Genomic DNA, 24700 nt, shown 5'->3' on the forward strand with positions numbered 1-24700 from the left:
CACATAATATATACATTGACTCAATGTCTTTTTTCAGCTCCACTGACCACACAAAAGCACTTTGTAGTTCTACAATTACAGACTGTAGACCATCTGTTTCTCTGCAAACTTTCTTATCCAAATTTCACCCTTTTCTTTAATGGCCAGGACCACCACAGAGCAGCTGTGACTTTGGTGCTAGATTCTCATTCTCTGTGCTGCAGAGACACTGTGATGTTAGTGTGTGTCGTGCTGGCACGGGTGGATCAAACACAGCAGTGCTGCTGGAGTTTTAGGACGAAATGGAGACGAAGTATGAGAAATGGAGAAACAGGTGGACTATTGTCTGTAATTTTAGAACCACCTGTGGTCGGTGGAGCTGATGGACAATGATATTGTAGATACAAGGTAGGTGGTTCCTAATACAGTGATCGTTCAGTGTATATAATTGAGAGAGAGGAAGAGATGTTATTTTCTGCACGTATAAGCTTACAAAAGTTAACCCTGCGTTCTAATGGCTTCTCAAACATAACATTTGAAATGTAAACAATATAAATCTGAGTGTTTTGCAGAGATGGCCACCAATGCCTGCTAATGATTTGCTTTACAGTGGTACAGATAGGAAACAAGGATGACCTATAAATACAGCTGTTTTACTTTTTGTCCAAATCTAGTACCTACAAGTGTTTAACATGTTATTTAAAATTACAGTTTAATAGGATAGTTTATATATATATATATATATATATGTGTGTTAATTGTGGTCAAATCTGAAAGTGTTTTTTGTTTCTGGTGCAGATTTACCTTACAATGCTGTGCCCATTAAAAGAAAAGAAAAAGGGTTTATGCCAGAAGCTTCTCAGAACAATCATTAAACTGTGTCAGGAATTTCTGTGAGGAAGCTTTTTAGACGCATTAATCTCCTTAGATATTTACTTCTTATCACCACCACTGTGAAAACAATTCAGACTGGTTTCACGTCAAACCACTCTGAACAAGTTCCTTTACAATCAACCATTTCATTATGCAAACCAATGGAAAAAGAATGGCATTCTCCTTTAAAAAGGAGATAAAGGCCCTGGTAGTGCTGACAATCAGTGTGAGCATGAACTCTGTACAGAATGCTTTCTATAAATATCTGAGCTTTCAAAGAAAAGGTCCCCACCCAAGTTAATGAGTCAAATGCTCTTGTCGTTCAAAACAACAACTATACTCTTGTTCTAGCTGTGTGCTATACATATTAAGTTACTCTATTTGGCAGGTGAAACCAAACATAACACTTCTCAAAAGAAAGTGTAGGATACACGTTTTACCTTCAAAGGGACACATAACATTAAGGAATTTAGTCGTGCAAATGTTCCATTTAAAAAGTTCTGAACACCTTTTGACTTTTAATAATCATTATTCCAATGAAACGTCAAAAGGTGTTCAGAACTTTTTTTTGGAATATTGGAATATTGACTTTCAAATAATAAAACTTTGAACCCAGATGAGCCTTTCAAAGAGGATTTGATTTCCAAAGAAAGAAAGAAACTTGTATCTCCAAGAAATAAACTTTTCAGGACAGGGAAAAAACGTCCTACTTTTGATAGGGAGTTACTGGAACATTTACATTCAAATTTCGAAGACATCTTTGGACTGTGTTTATTGGCCAATTCATTATGAATTTCCAGGTCCATATTACATGTTTCTGATATTTCAAAATTCTGTAAAACCTAAAAAAAATGTACATATAAAGTTATGTTCAATTTGTACAATTTCTATTATACATAAAACCTTAATAAATGCTAGTCAATTTGAACATGGCCTCCACTCAGTCCTTCAGACTCGTATGTCCTTGCCTGGGTGTGCTGTGTATCAGAGTCCAGAGCTCTGAGGGTCAGTAAGAGTGCCGTAGGGCATGGCCAGGCCAATGTTGTAGTTGTAGCCGCTTATCTCGCTGTAGCTGGACCTGCAGATTGGTAGGACATGGTCCTGTGTGGAGGAGTCGACAGAGAAATCACAGAAACAGATCACCCCCCTGTGCCTGAGGAGAGAATAACAACATTGCAGTCAGTATATGACAGCACATTAAAACAAGCAGGGGTTTTTATGTATGTGCATTTATCCAGAACTAGGCTTAATCCCTGTCTGAGTAACCACCCCTATATGTTCAGACATATGACCAACACATAATTAGTGAACTCAGCTCTTTTGAGGGGCAACCTTTGCTGAGTCCTGTTCAGCTGTGCACACACGACACGAATAACCTCCACAGAAAAACATAAAATGTAATGGGACACCTTGTAGCAGCTGTATCTGATCCTGAGGTCACAATGCCAATTTTCAGATAGATGTGTATAAAGCCCACCAACATTAAAATTATGGATTTGAATTCAAAGTCTTAAGAATGTGTTTGGGTGGCAGATCGAGAACTAACCGCCCAACTTCAGTGTCTGACATCACTAATAGTCTCATGGCAGAATGGCATCAAATTCTTAGAGCAATACTTCATTTTGTGTAAAGATTTTCCAGAACATTAAACTCCGTTCTACAAAGTATGACCAGTTACATATTAATACCCTTGATCCTGACTGAGAATAATTGTAACACAAGCTGCAGTCTCTTTCTGAAATGTGCCATGGTCCTTTACAATGTGTAGGACAAAGGATTCCTTCACTTGGGTAAAAGATTTCAATCAATACACTCAATAATACACATGTATCCTGGCTGGAAATTTGAATTGGTCGTTGCATGTTACCTAGATTTACTACTGTTATTTGTGTTTGAAACTTAAACTTTAAGCTCTACCGTCTTGTTTCTGATTGTTGTGAACACACTAAAAAGTTACATTACATTCTAAAAAGTCAGACTCAACGAGCGCACAGGATCATGAGAACCGAGCAAAAACAGCGACAGCGATGTAGCTACCGCGCTCTCGTTTCACTGTTTTCAGTGCGCGCTCCCGTTTTTTCCTCGCTTCAAAAATTTGAGCTCGCTCTCGCTTCTCGGTTTTAACAGGAAATACGTCACAGATTCAAAACCTGGTAACCGATTCCTAGTGATGGCACCCTTGAATCTGAAGCTTGAACGCATGCACACGAAATTCTCTCATGTTAAATACCTCATAAAGCAAGCACACATGAGCCTTGCCTATGAAAAAAAAAAACAGACAGAGGACTAGCGCTGTGATAAATGTAAATGTATTATCAAAAGCCCTGCTCAAGTGTTTCTGCAAGAATATTAGAATTTTAGATATTAACCGAATAGTTACATAACAAGAAGTGCCAAACTGCAACACTGTGAATGTAATTACAACAGTATATTTTTCCCAATGTGCTTCGTCAAGATGTGTTCTGAGTGTATTCTAAACTTATTTTTAATATATTACTGTTTAATGTATTGTAATGCACCCAAACATTACAAAGCTGTAAAATGTGACATCTCTTTGCAAGATACACGAAGCACTTCGAGGTTTTGGCGACCAGATAGCACTTATGTGCACTGTGTCACGAAGCTTCGAACCATTTTCAGATTCAAGGGTGCCATCACTAGGAATCGGTTACCAGGTTTTAAATCTGTGACGTATTTCCTGTTAAAACCGAGATGCGAGCTAAAATTTTTTAAACGAGAAGATTTTTGAGAAGCGAGCTCAAATTTTTGAAGCAAGGAAAAAACGGGAGTGTGCACTGAAAACAGTGAAACAAGAGCGCAGAGCTACATCGCTGTTGCTGTGGGCGGGATCGAGCTGTGACGCAATCGCTCGCTAACTAGAGCGTCTCAATGATCTCATGAGGACAGACAATCGTTAGAACGCTGTCTATTTAAATAGCTGTCTATGCAGTCAGGGCTTACCTAGACAGCTCACTAGGTTTTGGGACACACCCATTATACCTCTTTTTCACCCAAAAGTTATCACAGTTTTCTGTGGTCTTATTGGCAAATGTATGACATGCTTTGGTCTTAACATAAGGATATAGTCTGATGAATTTCTGATGTGACAGAGAAGATGCTGTTGGTTGCACATTAGTCCAAGATGATCAGTGTGTCCAGATACCTGCGGTGTGCAGTGAGGTCATCGTCTGTGATGCAGGCTCCTCTTGGGCTCCTCTCGTCAGGGATGTTGGCTGTGACCAGAGTGCGGCTGTTAAAGTGTATGTGGCGGACAGGGTGCCTGAGAAACACACACAGAGAAACAGCACGTCAATCCCCACGTCATACAATGCTTTCAGACTTCTTATCAATGAGTGAAAAAGCATCAAGACAGCAATACCCAATGGTGAGGTCCACAAATATTATGAGACTAAAATGCAGAGTAATATTATTGAGGAATCATTCAATTCAACAACTGCACAAACAGGGTGTCATAGAGGCGCTGCTGTCACTGCCACACAGCTCCTGGGGTCATGGGTTCATTCTGCTCCTCAGGTCACTGTCTGTGAGGAGTTTTGTGTGTTCTCCCAGTGTCTGTGTGGGTTTCCTCTAGGTGCTCTGTTCCCTCTCACAGCCCAAACTTACATATTGTTAGATGAATTGGAACTGTGAAATTCTCCACAGGTATGAGTGAGTGAGTGAGTGATTGTGTGGGTGGGTGAATGTGTGATGCTCTGTATTGGATTGGCATCCTTTTCAGTTTGTGTTTGACAAGTGATGTAAATAACTCATAATAGGTTTATTTAAATGTGAGGGCTATGAATATATATTTAAAGTATGTGCATAGTTTGTGTGAGTAACTGGGATTCAGCATGACCATTAATAACTGTTGATACTGAAGTAATGAACATTCATTAATCTTCTGTAACCTCTTCATCCTGTTCAAGATGGCAGCAAGTCCAGAGTCTACCCAGAATCATGTGGAGCAAGGCAGCAACACACCTGACCAGAGTGCCCATCTATAGCAGGGCATCACACACTGGACCAGTGTGTCACACACTTGCATGTTTGGACAATTTTACATGGCCAATCCACCTACGAACATGTGTTAGGAGTCCAGAGCACACAGAGGAAATTCACATGGGAAGAACACACCAACAGGTGTTTGATAGGACCATCATTTTCTATTTTATTAGGTCCCTCTGGATAAGAGCATTTTAGACAAACTATTCAGATTCCACTTTCTTCTCACCTGTTGTGCATCTCCCAGAGTTTTGCTCCCATTCTCATCTCCCACACGCAGACCAATCCCTCGCCACCTCCGCTGACGATTTTCCAGTCATCTGCCTGGACAGTGGTCACTCCAAGTTGATGAGCATAGAGCGAAACCACGGAGGAACCAGAGCGCAGATCGAAAACTCTGACCCTGAGAAAAGAGGAAACAAAAGCATGAATGAATGACTGTAAGAACAGATGGATGGATGAGACGTCAAATTATTCAGAATTAATGTCAAGTCAAAATCTTTTCTAACTCAATATGCTTCTCTGTTATTTCAGAAGCCATCACAGTGTGGCTTTGTGATTATCAAACATTGGCTTTCACTCCAGAGGGAACATCAGAATTGGCCAAAAAAAAGACACAAAGGATTTTGAAACCATCTGTGCCACAGATCCTTAATGGTACCAAAGGCAGCCAAGAGATGACTGCATGTGGTCGCTTGCCTCCAGTTAATCACCAAAATCTAATTATGCTACAACAGGAAAATGCTTAATGTGAGTTTTACAGATATTGAATTATACATGCATAGCTAAATATTCAAAGAAAGCTGTCAAAGAAGGTGAGGACAACATGGTGCTTTTAGGCTAAAAACTCTTTATTGAATGGACAACATACAACAGCCTTTGTAATGGCACAATAAAGCCCCTAACCTACCACAAAGACCAGGACGAGTGACTACACATAAAAACACAGGGACGGTGGAGCACCAAAGCACTACTGAAAACCACCGACCCCACACACCAAACAACACAACATCAGCAAGTAGGCACAGTTAAACACTGCACTACAGCATTGCATCACACCAAAGTCTCTTATTAGACTGTAGAGCATGCTGGGAAACACTTTGCATGGCCTTGACCCATTAATACCCCATTCATGGGGACTGAGGTGGATGCCAGAGTGGGTTTATATGTAGTACGCTGTCACTGTAGTGGTACCCTCAAGGATACATTAGTTATGGAACATAATTGTACCTTCAATTGTTTTGTTCATTCATTCATTCATTATCTGTAACCACTTATCCAGTTCAGGGTCACGGTGGGTCCAGAGCCTACCTGGAATCATTGGGCGCAAGGCGGGAATACACCCTGGAGGGGGCGCCAGTCCTTCACAGGGCAACACAGACACACACACATTCACTCACACATTCACACCTACGGACACTTTTGAGTCGCCAATCCACCTACCAACGTGCGTTTTTGGACTGTGGGAGGAAACCGGAGCCAATTGTTTTGTATTCTACAATATTCTTTTTTATTTTAAGTGTTGATTTCATAAGATCCCTTTTATCTCCCGGATTTATATTATGTTCTATTTTACACAGTTCTGCAATTTAATCTTAAAAATATACACCTCTCCTTCTGGAGAAGAGAATGTAATGTAACTTTAGGGAACACACCTTTAAAGGTACATTTAGTGACTATGATGTACCTCTGCCGTATCTTTTTTCTGTGAGTGTACATTTCCATCAGTGTGTGAGCAAGTGTGGAGTTTATAGATTTGTGTTTAATTTTACTACTACACCCTGTCTTTCCAACTCTCCCACAAAGGGAGAGGCCCTTTGATGTGAAATACAGTTACTGGCAGTTTCTCACCATCATTAATCTCATGCTGGAACAAGAGATGTTTTATGTGGGCTGTCAGGAAACACATTTCTATCAGTTAATCAAAAATATGCTTTTCCTACACATCCTCTGACCAGAACGTTTCATTTTATATTTACGTTATTGAAATAATGCAGCCAACAAGAGTTAAAGCTCTTCTGTTATGCATAAAATCCTGCAGTTGTTTTAGACAAAATTATAATTACTATAAAGTCCAACTACTGAGCTTCCCAAGAGAACAATACACCCCCTGCTTCTTGATGAAATATGCAGCAGCAGCAGCACAGATTCTATCTAAAACAAAGAGAGCACACATCTCCACTGCTTCCTACTGGCTTTTGTATGTGTGTTTTTGTTTTTGGGGGGGTGTTGGTTGTATATTAGCCTGGCTTTAAAACATCTGTGTATAAACTTCTGTTTATAGTCCATCACTGACTGATTTTAGATTTGCAGATTCAAGCTTCTGTAAATACCCTGCATAAAACTACAGAACATTAAGTGGAAGAGCCTTAAGGAGTAATGCTTGTCCTCCTCTTGTGCCATTTTCATTCCCTCGTTTCAAAATTAATTGGAGAGAGTGTAAGAAATGCATTAGAGCCTGGCCTTTGGCCACTCTAATGGACACAGCTCCTTCCTGTGGGCTCTGTGGATTTGGGGCTTCGCCCACAGACAGTTCAGACGAGGCCAAGCTGTCTCTGGCTCTCAGAAAGGAGCGGTTTTGTTTAGCCACTCCATCAGAGAGACAGACAAAAAGGTAAGAGCCTCTTCCCCTCGCACCGTCGCAGATGGGTGGATGGAGAAAAAGCAGTGAGGACAAGGCTGTTTTAAAAAGGGCACAGCTGGACACCGCGACTTGAGACCCTCGCTTTTGGCTGTCTACTCAGCGCCTGACAGAAAACACAGCAGGAGTTGATCTATAAAGGCTTGCCAGCACTTTTCCTCACTTGCCAAATAGTGCTCCCACTGTCCTCCACAAGTGGTAGTGAAAGGCTCTTTATCTGGCAGAGGAACTGGTACTCAGAGAAGGAACCTACAGATGTTTTGGTGCTGTGTTTCAACAGCTGTACCTCCCTCTCCTTCAGGAGTGGCTTTTTGTCCACTAAATCAATACCCCCAGGTGACAAGCCTCAGAAAATAACCCAAGTTCTTTTCACTGGAGAGTCTTTTTTTCCATTTTTCGTTTTATTTTTTTTGGACACTCTAAGATAAGTACCTCCTTTTTTTCTTCTTTTTTTGACAACAGGTAGTTGTAGCCAAAGTTTAGCCTAACCAGACAATGACAACCCATAATGCACAAGAACAGAGAACAGAAAAAATAACATGAAACCATAAAAATATGATTGCATTGTTTATGTAAGTGTGAAAACAATGGATTAAATGAGTCATTCTAATTTTGTGCTTCATCTTATGTAAAGTGAAGACACTATAGGGTTCTCTGAGTCTCTCCAATCACAGAGCTGGATCTGTGTTTATTGGAGAGTGCAAAAATTTGTTTAAATTACATAAACACACGCACTGAGGAATAAGAATGCTGATCAAAATGGGGCAAAAATGATAATAGAGAATAAAGAGAACAAAGCAAAAAATGACAAAAAATGAGTGTGTCTGCTCCTCGCCCCTCACGCTATACTGAGTTTAAAATGGTCATGCAGAAGAGGGCTGTTTAGACACGAGGAGAGCAATGCTGTGTTGTTTAATCCTTGTGTTATTTTGCCCAAAGTACGTAACAAACATTTCCATAAGACACCAGAATTGTGTTCACTTGTGGAAATAGGGTTAAAATATATTCGATTCAACAAATATAGATGTAATTGACATATATTAAGTTAATGCATAACAAATAATCAGTTAACTATTACTGCTTATTAATTAATTACTATTATTAGTTATAATATTAATAATATATACTTGCAAACATGGCTACTATCATTCATTTATTCATTCATTATCTGTAACTGCTTATCCAGTTCAGGGTCGTGGTGGGTCCAGAGCCTACCTGGAATCATTGGGCACCAGGCGGGAATACACCCTTATATCTATGATATAATCAGTAAACCTAGACATTTTACTGTATTTTCTTATGTTTGTTTTGAAGAGAGCCAGTTTCAGCTAATCAGTGGAAGAATTCATGCTCCTTGATGTCAGCGGCTGCAGTGGGTGTGGTTTGCAATCACTGGATGTATCCATAAGTGAAGTGTGTACAGTCATTAAAAGTATCTGGAACAGCCCACAATAACAGGCTGAAATTAACCCAGAATCATAAAAAGCTTGGAGAAGTAAGGCGAGGCTAAAAAGCCACTGATGTGGATATTTAAAGTTGCAGAATTAAGACGACCATTTTGAGAGTAAAAATATATTGAAGACCCTTTTAAATCTTATATAAGGAACAGATTCATGTGTTCAGCTTCCAAGATTCAAAACAGCCATTATATTCAGAGTATTTAGCTGTCCTTGAGAAAGTCAATGCTGAACTAAGATGCCAGAAACACATCAAAGATTTCACTTGCCCTAGCAAACTGAGGGTATAATAAGACACATTAGACTGTATTTGTAATAGAAACCTAACAGCAGCTGCATGTGTAAATGAGGAGGAAGTTGATAAGTCTGTAGTTATTAAACTTGCCTGATTTCAGACACATTTTGTTGTCACTAGAGGATTTTAAACTGCCAGACAGATGACAGAAGCATATGTGTGGTATGAAAGGTGTTATTTTAGTGTGTGTGCGTGTGTGTGTTTGTGTGTGTGTATTACCGCCTGTCTTTGTTTCCACACACCAGCAGGTGTGGCGGGGCATCTCTGAGGTTGACACAAGTGAAGTCCCCCGGCGAGTTCCCCAAACTCAACTCTGACTGACAAGTCTCCAAATTGTACACTTTAACCTGAGGACAGAGTGAAGATGGTGCAGGGGGGTGTAAAGGAAGAGAGAGAATAACCAATGGGGGTAGAGAGAGAGAGAGAGAGAGAGAGAGACATAGGTTATAACACTGGCATCCTTCCAATTTCAGCACCTGTTTGGGCTCCAGAGTGGACACACTTCTGTCCACCATTGACAACTGACATGTCTTTCTCTCCCGACTGAGACTTGAACTCTGTCCTCATATTTTCAGCCACCAGATGACACGGGTAGGACTTTCACAAAAGATTATTTTTAGGGAATGAGCAGTGTGTCCAAAATATAACAATACTATGGTCATCACAACAGGTCCGAATGTGTTTAAAATAAACACAAATTAACTGTGCTTTTAAGTGTTAAGTTGTAACTGTTTCTAAGGTATCCAGTAAGTGGTATCTTTGTATTGGGGGTATTAATAGGTTGGTGAGTTGTAATAGAAGGTTAGGGTTCATAAAGTAGCTCCTGAGTGGCAGCATAAGGCAGAGGTTTCTAATAAAACGGTCAGTGAGTGTAGTATTAGCTTTGGGTTTCTAATAAAGGTTCCAGTGTTTGGTAGCTTGAGGTAGGTGTTTATAATAAAGTAGTCAGTGAAAGGAAGTACAAGACTGGGGATTCTAATACTGTGGACAGTGAGTGTAAGTAAAAAGGCAGGGTTTTTTATTAAAGTGGTCAGTGAGTGAAGGGATATCTATTGAAGTGGTTAGTGAGTGAAATGACAATGCATACAATACAATGCAATGTAATGTAAATGTACACTGCATATTCTAAGGTGTTATGGTGTTGTTGACCAAGGAGTTCAGGTTCAAATCTGTTTAGATTTTTCACAGTAACAATGTCCACTGAAATAAAAATGTTAGGGTCATTCTACACAAAGACCACTAGGAATCAATGAACAAAAACTTTTGATGAGAAGAACAATATACTGTAATTCAAGTATTGTATTTAGTTGTGACATAATCACTTTAATAGTGTCACTGACTACCAATGATATACAGTACCAGTCAAATGTTTGGACACACCCACTCAGGAAGGGTTTACTTTGTTTTGGGCCATTTTCCACATATTGTGAATGTACAGTACCAGTCAAAAGTTTGGACATCTCATTTCTACATTGTAAATGAATATTGAAGACATTAAAGCTATGAATGAATGGGATTATGTAGTAAACAAAAAAGTGTTAAACAAAACAGAATATGTTTCATACTTTAGATTCTTCAAAGTTGCCACCTTTCACTTTAATCGCAGCTTTGCAAACTCTTGCCTTTATCTCAATCAGCTTCATGAGGTCGTCACCGGGAATGGTTTTCAGTGAACAGCTGTGGCCTTGTTGAGAGTTAATTTGTAGAACTGCTCTCCTTCTTAATGTGTTTGAGACCATAGCTCAGAGGTAGGGGCTGGTACACAGTTCTCTACAGTGAATAGCCCTAATCCACCAAGGACTAATGAGAGGTGTCCAAACCTTTGACCGGTACTGTATAAAGTTTACAATATATTCAATTTAATATATCATGCTCCACTATGAACAGCACTTATCCACTTAAAGTATTTTACTCTTATCCAATGTGATAATTGTCAATGAGATCTAATAGACGGACAAGGAAACTTGATAAATAAATCTCAGCATCAACTGGGCTCAATGCCTTCGAAAACTCTGCAAACTCATTCAGAATGGTGGCTGTATAACTAGTAAATTGGTGTTTGCAGCTACGGTTTAAAACACTTTGTAAAAGTGTGGCCAAATTGGACCTGAATGACTGAAGCAAGAGATAAAGAAATCAAACAAAAGCGAGGGAAGAGAGAGAACAGCATGATGTAAGCTTTGAGAGAGTGCCAGCTGTTTAGTGGCTCCACTATGGGCCAGACACTCTTAATTGTGCACTGCCCTCCAGCAAGCCAAAACCTCAGACAGCCGACTGGATTTGGTCTTTGAGAGAAGAAAAGGGAAAAATCAGTTTCCTCGACTCTGGCAGACAGAGACTGGGTGCCATAAGGTGGCTCTTTTGCTAACAGGAAGAATAAGGGAAGAAATTTGTCCTTGAGAAGAAAGAATAACATGGACAAATGGCTTATTCGATGGGCTGGCTCAATTATTTCATTAGGGTTGAGTGAAAAGTGTTAAAACTCAATGTTGGAACATTTCTGTTACACTTTATAACATTCATTAGTGAGCTCAGATACTGGTGATAGATGGTTAGAAAATAAATCCTTTTACCAAATTACTGGTTTGTGGTGCAATGGAATGGTGTTCTGTCGGGTGATGAAGCGTTGGAGTGTTGTTTATCATCAATAACTCATCAGTTCCTGACCTGACCTATATCTCTGGTGGCTGAATGCAATCTTATCCTTACAGCAAATGTTCCAACATGTAGCCTAAAGCAGAAACAAAACATTAGAGGCTGTTACTGCAGATAACAGAGGACACTCCCTATAAATGCATTTGACTTCAGGTGATGTGATGGGTCAGTGGGTATTTTAAAATGCAATACAGTGTAGTTTTAAATGGGGATTTTAAGAATGGGTGCTGCACCTGTCTTAGTTTAGCTCATCTTTCACATTATGCGGCACATATGAGCTTCCTTGTCTGGCATTGTTCCTCTAAAGTAATATGACTTTCTAATAAGCCTGAATCCCAGGATGCACTGCTCTAAATCTCTCACTTTTAGCACCTAAAGGTGCAATGCAGCGCCATATTTTCACCAGACAGACTGTCTGCTAAATGTGAAAGCGGCGCCTCTGGGTATGCCAGTGTGAGCCATGCACCATGTGTGTGGCTGTGGTGTGTGTGTTCCGGGCTCACAGTGTGGTCCTTACACACACACACACACACACACACACACACACACACAGCAGTTGCCCAGTTGCCTCCAGTCCAGCTGAAAGCCAAATACAATGATGAACCAAAAGAAGGATGATCACTCTGGCCCCTGCCGACACACACACACACACACACACACACACAGCTCTCTCATTACAGAGAATACACTATGGTATGGTATCTATGGTCCAATGTTAGAGGTCTTTATACCTCTCAACCCCACATGCTAGATGCTAAATGCTTAAAATGGCTCATGTGCAGCTGCTTGTGTCTCATACTGTTTCATACTTTTCTATGGTGGTCATACAAGCTGTGTGCTTAAAGAAACGCCTGTGTCATTAATGAGTCCACCTTAAACCTACAAAATATTTTAATATACTGTGCATCAGTTTTAGCATTTCAAGTCCTGTTATTACATTTTACATTTACAGATTACATTTTGGGTGAGCACCCCAAGTGCGTTAGGTTTTAAATACTGGATTCAGTGTTTGATATTCTCACTACCTACATACATCCACTTCTGTAACCTCCTCATTCTGATCTGTGTCGTGGTGAGTCTAGAACCTATCCGGAATCACTGGGCATAAGGAAGGAACACTATTGTCACAATATCTTTACAAAATTTGTGGAAAGAAAACGATGACTGTAACCACATTGTAGTGTCCACTAACAAACATGCTAATGTGTATGTCTGTCAACATCATGACATTTTAGCTGATATATAAATAAGTGCGCTTAACTGTATACTACTATATTGTTCAAGCTACTACTGAGTGGCTCCCAAGTAACTACAGACATGTCTTATTGTCCAATAAACTAATATTACTCACTCTTGCCCAGTAAAGCCATACAAATATCAGTCACATTGCATTTTATGCCCGTAATACTAATATAATCAGCAGCTTTGCTTAAGAAATGATTAAGCATTTCATTTTATTAAAGAACTTAACTTAAGATGAGACTTTAACAGCAAGCTGTGATACAAATTACTCATAGATACTACAGCATCACAGGGTGAAATACACAGCTTCACATTACACAGTTATTAAGTGCTATTTCAGAGCTGATTCGTTACAAGTCTGGATCAGATTCATTCTTCATTCGCCTCTAATATCTGATCAAGCATTTTTGCAAAACAAACCAGTAATTCTATGTTTCTCTGCTTTCCATGCAGCATAGACACTTATGGGGTTTTTCTTTCTTGTTGCTGTCTGAAGTCTCGCTTCTTTGAGCAATACCTGGGTTAACACCTTTCTGCACTCATTCACACTTCATTTCTGAATCAGTGCACCATTTCTCTTCACCAATCCTCTGCACTTCAAAAAGAAAGCTGCAATTATTTTAGTCTCTTAGTGCCTACAATTTATTTATTTAACTGAGAAAAAACATCACACGTTCTTTGAATCCTTTCTCCTTCCTTACAAGTGCATTACTTCAAATCCCCACAAAAAAATTAATAATTTTACTTTAAATGTAATTTTTTACAATGACTGTGGCTCTGACTGTTGCTAAGCACCGTGTGCCTGTCTGTACTGTTTAAAGGGTTCCTCAAATAGCTTTTAAATATCCAGAGTATTTTTTAAATAATATTATTGTACCAAAATAAGAGAAATCAAACTGAATTGTGGTGACCAAAACATATGTTGGTAGAGCAAGTGGTGAATCAAAATTGTCCATAGGTGTGTCCTGTCCAGGGCAGGTGACCCTCCCCCTGAAATTGGCGGCACGGTGGCTTAGTGGTTAGCACGTTCGCCTCCCAGCGCTGGGATCTTGGGTTCAAGTCCCATCTGGGTGGAGTTTCCATGTTCTCCCCGTGTCTGCGTGGGTTTCCTCCGGGGGCTCCGGTTTCCTCCCACAGTCCAAAAACATGGAGGGTAGGTGAATTGGCTTCTGTCTAATAACTGTCCTGGTGTGTGAATGAATGTCTGTATGTGTGAGCCCAGATATGGATTGGCGCTCTATCCTGGGTTAAACCCTAGTGCCCGATGCAGTCCTCCAGGTGGACGGTCGTTCCTGGTTGAGAGTACGCTGTGCGCGTTTGGCTGCCGCTTCTCACCAGTGTGTGTGTGGATTGAGCGTTCTGAGCAGTGTGGATTGTAAAGCGTCCTTGGGTGTCTAGAAAGGTGCTATATAAGTGTAAAGATACATACAATCAATTCTGCCTATACATATTAAGTGGTGAAATGGATCCTGATAAAACAAAGACTGTAGCCTGTTTTTCATTCGGACTAGTCCAAATCAACTAAACACTGATATTATGTAACATCACGGCCATGACCAGCAGCCTATCACAATATAGTCAGTCTATAAGTTTCAAGCAACGCAAAGCAGATGTAGGGGTTAGACATTCATTTATAGAAAACAATAACAATTTAAATCTCAGTCACCAAACTAATCAATATTTTCAAAATATTTCCTACAAAATGTAACCCCTAGGCATGGTTCCCAAGTTAGCACTACCCCAAATATTCACATACATATCCTTTCCTCTGTAATCTTTACTACGTTAACAAAAGCAAACAGACTAAGACCACAAGTTTGAAATGAATAAGAAACACAATGTAATGCTAGGGATCCTCTATGTTTTGACATGTGGTGTATGTGGAGGCACACTGGAGGTGTTGTGTGATGAATATTTTCATTACCAGCGGAGCGAACTCTGGATGCCTTCTTCCTTTCCTTAACAAGTTTTAATGAGGCATATGCCTTCCTGTTAAGGAGCACAGAAACACCTCCGATTCACCCTTGTATGTGTGTGCGCTGGCAACTCTAACTTCCCTTTCACAGTATGAGAACCCTGTCAACACACAGCCAGGCCGACAGACACGGCAGTGACACGCAGGCAGAACTGGTGTTAATCATGAATTGGCATAAAAGACGGTTGTTGGGCAAGCCGAGTAAGAGAGAATGAACACGCAACGTGAGATGGCATCAGATGGTAATTCCAATGTATCACAGAACCAGAGTATGTTGCAATTCTGCTCATTATAAAACCTATTAGTGCTAATACTAAGTAAGAAAAAGTGGAACAAGGAGTATGGATGTGGTTCCTATATTTGCGGTTACACTGGCTAAAATACCTCACATAATTACTAACATTAATTACATGAAATGTCAGAGAATGACAAATATTTATCTTTACAGAAAAGTGAAAAATGCTTGATAATATTATCTAATATTATTGTATATGAAGATTATTACATCCCTGGCCTGTATGTTTTACTTTTGTGCCAAGTACTGCTGGAATAAACCTTTATGTCAGTGCTGAATGTTATAATATATGGCCAAAGGATTGTGGGCACATGTTAACGGTTAGGAAGTGTCTTCCTAAATGAAAGGAATTAGTCAGTAGTTTGTCCACTCTACTGCAGTAACAGCTTGTAATCTTCTAGGACGGCTGTGACTGCGTTCAGACATGTAAGAATTAGTGAGGTTATGTACTGATCTTGGATGATTACTTCTAGATCACTCACACCGCTCCGACTCATCCCAAAGGTATGAAAAACAGCTGTGCTGTGTTAAACAGCACAATGTGTGATCTTCCTTAATGCAATAAGTCTTTTACAAAGAGAGAGGACTCTACTGATCTCAGTTACATTATACAGCTCCAGTATAGTTTACAATACACAAGCACAGTTTACTATATTTTCTAATCTGCTACTGTTATATTACTGTCTTTTTCATTATTATAGGGTGGAATGCTATAATACTGCTGCTTCTCATGCAAATAGTCATGTACATGCCTTTTGGGTTTATATTTGCCTATTGTAAATGTTTTTTTGAACAAAAGTCCCTCTACACATTTCCCTTCCCCTCTTATCCTTGACTAGTACATTTTGTTCACAGACCAGTTTCATTGTGCCACATCCCAGTGCTGGGAGCTCTTTTATAACTGACACTTGGCACGAGGCATGGTAAGCATAGGCTCATGTAAAGCAGCAGCAGAGCATCCCATTTTGTATCATGACTCATGAATTGAGATTAAACAAGCAGTGTTTGCACAACTGAATGTTAGTATCTCCATTTTTGTCGATGCTTAGTTTATCATTTGAACAGAGCAGATGTCCTTCGCATTGTGTGACAATTTAATGATGAATGGACCAATAGAACTGCTCCAAAAATACTTGAGTCTTAGAGAAATCTTTTTACTTTGACTTCTATTGAAAGTTAAGAAGGTTTTTTTTTTCTTATCCTGTACCTTTACTAATTTGTACATACATGTTTTTCTTTGAACAGTGATGATATAGAGGTTTGTGAGGGCAAAATCTTTCAACCAATTTACAGTAGTTCTAAATAACCCCAAATTATATTATACTTAAAACTAGAAATCACAGTTTCAGAGTAAAAGCACTGGTATTAAAAACGCTCCAACTGAACGGCTTCTTTCTAATTGGACAGCTCATTACAGAGATGTGTAAATGTTTCAGGCTGGCAGATAAGGACAAGATGAACAAGCTGAAATTGATACATCATTCAGCAGCTCGTCGAGAAAAGTCAAAACGTGAGAAGGATACATATTCCTCCTCTGACTTTGAGAAATTGCTATGTCACTCAAACTTTCCCTTCTCTCTCTCCTCTGTCTCCAGCAGACGTCTCTCTAATGAAAGTGTTTAAATGGTGGTGATGTCAGTGGAGGAGCAGTGCCAAGCTATTGTCTAATCCAGAGCGACACCATCTGCACACATCCATCAAACACTCATCTAATTACTATCAACAACCTCCTTGCATCACACTGTACTTACTCTCTTTATTCACATAGCAAAGCAAATGTTGTACAGAATACCAAACGATGTTTTATGACTGTTTTTGACGCAATATGGAACCTTTTCAAAAGGCTCTTTCACACAGTTTTTTCCTCTATATTTGGGATTGTACATGATGATAATCAATGCAACTAAGTATATCACTGATTAGAGTTTAACTTACACATTTTATGACCAATCATTTATAGATACTCCTTATAATTAATTAATTCAACTACTTCTGTGGACATGGGTGCTCATATACAAACTGTTAATATAATCATGGAGAAACAAAGCACTATTAAGAGGGCTATAATGCCCTTTTTAGATTAACAAATAGTTTAAAGACTGAGTTTCCATATTTCTTTACATTTTCATAGCCGCAGAATAATCTTTAAGCGGGTTACTGCTAGAATACTACATTTCTCTTTGAAAGGTATTATAATGTTTTTTGAACAAGATTTCTTGAATATAACTCTGTCTCTTTTTATAACTGTCCTCATTCCTCTGAGAGACGGACCTGAGCTTAGGGCTATGATCCCTAAAGACCTGCACAGGTATTTTAAAGCCTTGATAAAACCACTTGGGTCTTAGTGAAACAATCTCTTGTGACATTAATGGGTTTATTTTAAGGCATACGTGTTGGATTACAGCATTGTGAGGCTTTTTAACATGATGTCTGTGATGACAACATTGCTTAAGCTCAATCTCAAAACCCTCTGGGACTGTTAGAGTAGCAGCTTGGTCTCAAATGTGTCCGAGACCAAGAGTGTGGGTAAATTAAGCTTTTTGTTAGAACTACAAACAGACGCCTCAGGGGTGAAGGATTTGGGACCAAAAGTTTGTACTAATTAGGTAAGAGGTCCTAAAGGAGAAGCTATTTTTGAAAGAACCCCAAATGTATCACAAGCCTTTATTGCAAGCTGCTTTGGGAGTGCATACACAAATACACAGCTGCACTGTTTATAAACTCCAATAACAGAGAGCTGTACATATATAGAACAAACAATGTCTAAGTGCATAGACAATTAAACAGAAGAAAGAGGATCACTTTGAACCCCCTCTCTCTCTCAATAACATACAGGATCACAATTTCTATCCTAAAGAAATGCAATTTTAAAAAAGTCCTACTACTTGCAATCTGGCTCCATAATAAAATACATTATGACACCAGGGGCATGATAAACCACACTTTGTAGTTCATATCATTTGGATGATTTGGTTGTTTTGCAATAACAGGAAATAAATGTCCTTGATAATATCTTAAACTGTTAAAAAAACTGCTTAAGAGCATATTTTTTTCCCTTACATTTTCAAAACTTATATTATATATTGAATAGCAATACAAATAAAAGCTATGTTTTATTGCAGTTTAAATGCTTTAATATCCAACATGGGATAGAATTTATTAACTGTATAACTGACAATATTAGTTCAACTGTGCACACCGCATATATAACTTCCATAGAGTGGCTCAATATAAAAAGGGGTGCTTTGATATGAGACTAATGTCGCCAAGCAGAGACAACAGGGACCAAGTCCCCCAGCTCTGGGCTGTGAAATAATGAAACTGTATTCTCTGGAGTGATGAGTTAGAACGGCATTTGTCTTCTGGAACTACTCCACCAATATTATGTACCTGACCTCAGCAGCTGAATGCTCCAACATCTGGTGCAAACCAGTTACTGAAGCTGACACTCTGAATTTCAGAAGAAATTCTAGGCCAATCAGATTTCAGGCCTAGAATTATCTATTTAATGTTTCATGTTATGACGGGTCGCTGGTTAACAAATCATTTGTCTTGTGATGGCTGAATTTGTCAGTGTTTGTCATGTTTTGCATCCCTTATTGTAGATTAGCAGTTTGTTGTGGTAATATATCCTCACACATGCACATCTACATTTCTGTGTTTTCCAACTCACTTTATTTCCCCCATCGTTCATGCCCCAGCTGCAGCTCTTAACTCCCAATGCAGCTCTGCATGCAGTGGTGTCGAGGCAGGTGACCGGCTGACCATATACAGAGTGAAGCAGCCTCTCTTCATTCTGCTCCAAGTGATGAGTAATTCAGAAAAAACACAATACCTTATTACAAACAAAAACAGCCTTTTTTTATCTTTTCAATGTTTCTGATAAGTCTCATATCACTACTATGTGCACATATTGACACTATCCATCACATGCTAACTGTTATAATAAGGACATCATGTTATCCACCGTACCTGCTGTTCCTCATCCTCACTTTTACTGGAATCAAGTAGATAGACACTCTCATTGGCCCAGGCCAAAACCAGCGGCAGCACACGCTTCCCTGGAACCACCAGTACCCCATCCACCTGAAAGTAAAAAAATCCATTGCACTGAATTTTTAATAACAACATAAACAATATGAAACTATGCTGGATAATAAACGGCTCCAACAAGTCTTGAGAAATGACAAACTTATTCCAACTAACACTTTCCAACAGCAAAAATGAGACATTATTTCATTCATTTTGTTTGAATTTTGTGAACTAATCAATGTTGTTTCAGGGGCTGGCATGCTTACAGGTTTGGGAAGCTGGATGAGGCACCGTGTTTTCCAGTAGCCTCCATCGTCAGGGGCATCGACCCGCACTTCTAACCCACATGCTGTGGTCAGGACTGGCCCCTCAGAGCTCAGGTCCATGGCACTGACGCCCTGAAGGTGCTGATAGTGATGAATGGGCTCAAGACCAGCTTCAACGCTCCAAACATCCACACACCCTGCACACCCAAGTCAAACACACAAACAAATTCAGGCAGAGACTCTTTAGTCAGCGTAGTTTGGATAAAAGAAAATAACATATTCCATATCCATTATTTTTCTAAGTTCGATTTGTGACTTTTTTCTGGTTTTAAATCTAAAAAAAAATCATCAGTTTACATTATAAGTTTCCCACCTCCATTTATCCTTTAGATTCAAAGGAATGGCACATTTAGAATTTGTATCACATTTTTTAAATTAATTTTCCATGACCGAGTAAGGTAAAAAATACCAAAACGCTCACCATTCTCATACGCAGCAGAGACCACTGTCTCATTGACTCGTACAAAACTGACGTGAGGTGATGGGTTGTCATATATAATGTTATGGGCAGGTTTCAGGCAAAAGGCTCCTGAGTTCCAGTCAACACTGTCCCAGAGTCTGACATCCCCTGAGGTATACCTGAGAGGAACATTATTATCAAAGTATCACAACTAGTTCACATACTATAGTCAGATGATAATCTTTACCACGGCAATTAATACAGAATTTAATAAATAAATGTGAAGATGTGTATAACTAATTCCTTTTTTTATTTGCAAGACATTTGGTGTCTGACAGTCTGTAGAGAGCTCTGATTATAATCTTGCTACACATTTAAATTCCTTTTTTTGAGGAGGCTATAGTATTGTGAAGCTCTTGGGAAGCAGGAATTACATGTGACATGAAAACTAAAGGAGAAAGTTCAAAAAAGTAGCTATGAGAGCAACATCGTTTAAAAAAGAAACAGCCAAAATGTTACGTCTGAATTCCAAATTATGATAATTACCCAGCAATAATGTGTCCATCAGAGGAACTAACATCACACAAAACTTTTCCTAATTCATACTGTAGGTGGCGAACTGACCCAACTCGATTCTATGGGACACATAACAGACAGCAATGCAGAAGTTTTACTGTAAACACAGTTATATTAGTTTTAATACTGCAATTACAGAAACAATTCAAAGGTAACTGTCATGACAAATTCTACTAAAATGTAGTATTCTGTCTTCTATCTACAACTATCTTGGACTGTGGTCATAAATTTAAACTGTACTACTGCTACTTTAATTTACTGTGTAAAGATTAAAGTTAGATCTTAGATATTTACCTTCCAGTTGTACATTACAGCCTTCTCAGTGTTACAGTGGTCTCTTAAAGTGCTCTTCCAGCAGGGAGAGTCACAAACACTTGCCCCACTGTGATACCCCTCCTCCAGACACAGATTGTACCACAAGACTTCGTCCTCTGCTAACACCCTCCAGGACTTACTCACCTACAAAAAAAGCAAAGAAAACAGAATCTACCATGTGTTGATTATTTACAATGTTCATATCAAAATGTCTTTTTAAAAGTGTAGTGAGAATTAAAATTAATGCCTGTGCTCTTCACTGAAATCCAGTGTGATGGCTGATCATCTTTTATAATTGGCTCATCAGGAGGATATCTATAAATGTTTCTTACATCTATCCTCCGTAAGTCTTACTCTAACATTTGGACAGCAATGAAATTACAGGGGACATGAATGAGTTTGTAGAGGGTTGTGTATTTCCTTTTTTTACAAAACTGGATGACTGAATCATGCACTCCTGTAGAATACTACTGCAGATATGAATAGGACTTTACACACCTGGGCACATCGTCCCAGATCTGCTCTGCTCAAAAACTGGAAAATCTTCAGAGCCAGTTCATAAGGCAATTCCACATCAAAGAAAGGGATGTCAGTGGTCTCATTCTATTCAGATCAGAAAGGGGAAATCACAGAATAAAAGTGAAATAAAAAATAAAAATATCAGTTGGATAAAACTGAAAAAAAAAAATAGATTTAAACTAAAAGTAAATGAGTAAACAAATAGTATAACACATTTATTTTTGCAGCAATCACTATTCATATTGCTCATTTACCCACTATACATGACTAATAGTCTACAAGGAGACCATAAATATGGTTTCTATTTTGACAGCTGCTGGATGGATTAAAAAGTTCCAATAAAGAGCTTTAAAAAGACTATGAGACACATATGGAACAGGTGATTTCATTCTTAATTGACTAATAGGAAATTTTCAAAAAGAAAATGCCTTTTGTGAAAAAAAAACTGTACTAAAAGACACCAGTGGGCTAAACCATCAAATTGACCGCCTTGTTTCTACACTCCATGTTCCTTGTTAATTTCATCAGCTCCACTGACCATACAGGAGCACTTTGTAGTTCTACAGACTGAAATCTATCAATTGCTCTGCATATTTTATTGGACAGTTTTCTCCATTTTCTATATATGGTCATGACTCCAACAGAGTACAACAATATATTATCTGGTTGGTAAATTATTTACCTCACTGCAGTGACAATGACATGGTGGCAGTAGTTTCCTGTTAGTGTGTGTTGTGTTTATACGAATGGTTCAGACACAGCAGTGCTGCTGGAGCTTTTAAATTCCTCAATGTCACTGCAGGACTGATAATTGTCCACCAAACAAAATGATTCAGTCAAAAGCATCCCATGAGCACTGTCCTGTGACCACTGATAAAGGATTAGAGAATGATTAACAAACTTGCAGAAACAGATGAACTACTGTCTCTGATTTCACATCTACAATGTGGACCAGCAATGTAGATGTAGCTGAATGAGCAGAGAGTGAGTGGGCATAGTGTTTAAAAACTCCAGCAGCACTGCTGTGTCTGATACACTCAAACAGGCGCAACACACATCATCACAGCACCAACACAACAGTGACACTGCAGCTCTGAGAATAATCCACTACCTAAATCATACTTGCTTTAAGGTGGTCCAGACCATTAAAGAACAGGGTGAATTTACAGTCCCCTAAGTATCCAAAGTACAGGGAACCCCTGTAAACAGTCTAAGTCCAGAACCCACCAAGTCTTGTATAAGCTGATCTATCAAAGGGATCATTTTTCTCTGATGGTCAGATATCTTCTCTTCTTCACCTCCTCCCTCATAGTGTCTTTTTTTCCGAGTCCTCTTTCTCCTTTCCTGCTCTATTCTCTCCATCAGAGGACTGCTCCTGCCGTCCAGTAAACCCGCAGCAATGGACACATACTGGGGCTGGTCATTCGGGTCATCTCTTTTATCTTCATTACTACAGCCACTGTCCCCTGCTCTCTTCACATTCCCTTCACTGGAAAAACTGCTCTTATTTCTCAGCTCTTTCTTTTTCTCCAGCTCCTTTTTCCACTGCTCTCGAAAACTCAGTAAGCCGTCTTCCGCCATCTGATTTAACCCGAATATAGAGCTTTAACGCTTTCTTTTCTCTTTTTGAAGTTTACACCATTTTTCTTCAACTGCGAGGACAAAAACAAACCGCTGTGCAGCCACGAAATTGGCTCGGCTTCATCCGGCGTTTCAGTAGTTCCGAGTTATGCGACATGCGCCCCAAGGTTTTTGTTTATTTTTTTCTGTTTGCGTTTATCGTCTTTATTTCACCCGACAGCGGTTTTAATATTGTAATCAATTTAGTAAAAATAGCAACGACGTGACTGTCACCTGCTGAGGTTTAAATCGTCTGTTTATTTGCTATGACATTGAAGAGAAATTGTGGTGTCGTTCACGAACGAGTCGATTCTTTGAATCAGTTCTCTTAAACCAAAGGTTAGTGTAATTGCAAATAGTCTCAGACTCGATCTTAATTTACCACACTTCTGCAGATCAAAAGCCATGCCCTGCAGGTTAACGGTAATAGTGTTCATTAGGTTTATGATGTAAGAAAACATACATTTCTGATTTCATTCATTTGAGACTGTCTTTGGTATATATATATATATATCAGTTTCAAAGCTGAAATGCTCAGCCAGCTTAAAGCCGACAAGCAAACTTAGCAATATGCCTTAAAATAAATAATGCACAATAAAAAAAGAAACTTTCAAGGAGCGTGGAGGATTGGATGAAAGTGATATTCAGTGTTTAATCCTGAATTGAAAAGTTTGTCCTGACATAGACAATGATGTTAGAAACCTTGTCAGATGCTGTTCTAATGAAGCATGTAAAGATGATTGCCAGAATAAAACAACACCCCAACCCCTCATATTATATATGTCGGGTAAAGGTAGGGTGACCAGACGTCCTCTTTTACCCGGACATGTCCTCTTTTTTGACTTAAAAAATGTCTGGCCGGAATTTCACAAACGTCCGGGATTTTGTTTTTATAGAGTTTACACAGAATTTCGAGAAGCGTTTCGTTCACAAACTAGTCCCGCCCTCCCCTACTCCGATTGGTTCAGTTGAGTGAGAAGGGGGCGTGGTGAAGTAGCCTAAACTCTTCGGATTGGACGGTCTGAATGTAGAGCTACTGTTATTGGTCGATAACCTTTGATAATTAATACACAGGTGTACAATGACATTTTGGATCTATAATTCCAACAGATAATAGATTGACATTTTATAATGCATCTTGTCACAGAACTAAGTGTGGATATTTCTTCAGAAAGTTAACAACTTATTGACATGGACAGCATTGATCCCAATCTGATTAAAATATATGGCTGGAATTTAAATAAATATATAAATAAATAAATACATTTGAAAAAAAAAAATGTCCCTGACAAGACTCCGTTCTCCAAAGCTTATCTGTGATCTGCTATCTTAGATAGTGGGTACAGCTTAAGAACATGGTTTTTCCTCAGTGAAATAAATGCCTCAAAGGATTCAAGACAGTGGAACAGAGAAGTATGAGCTGTGGTTTTGTTAGAATGGGATTCCATAATTTTCTCAGATTTAATTGAGAAAATAATGTAAAAAGTAAAAAAAAAAC

At 39.0% G+C, this 24700-nt stretch overlaps 1 protein-coding gene across 1 annotated transcript; it reads right to left on the reverse strand.

The window, feature by feature from the left end:
- Positions 1–1690: 1690 nt before the first annotated feature.
- LOC136679509 (F-box/WD repeat-containing protein 8-like) lies at positions 1691–23293 on the reverse strand. The gene is made up of 12 exons (XM_066658081.1): positions 22810–23293; positions 21562–21666; positions 21043–21207; positions 20719–20807; positions 20194–20351; positions 19713–19909; positions 19387–19500; positions 19088–19210; positions 9467–9594; positions 5084–5257; positions 4016–4132; positions 1691–2005 (listed from the first exon to the last, which is right to left on the reverse strand). The coding sequence occupies exons 1-12, from the start codon at positions 23161–23163 to the stop codon at positions 1837–1839; spliced, it is 1893 nt and encodes a 630-aa protein (XP_066514178.1). The 5' UTR covers positions 23164–23293; the 3' UTR covers positions 1691–1836.
- Between the last annotated feature and the right edge of the window lie 1407 nt (positions 23294–24700).

The sequence above is a fragment of the Hoplias malabaricus genome, chromosome Y, assembly GCF_029633855.1.
Source record: "Hoplias malabaricus isolate fHopMal1 chromosome Y, fHopMal1.hap1, whole genome shotgun sequence".
NCBI lineage: Eukaryota > Metazoa > Chordata > Actinopteri > Characiformes > Erythrinidae > Hoplias > Hoplias malabaricus.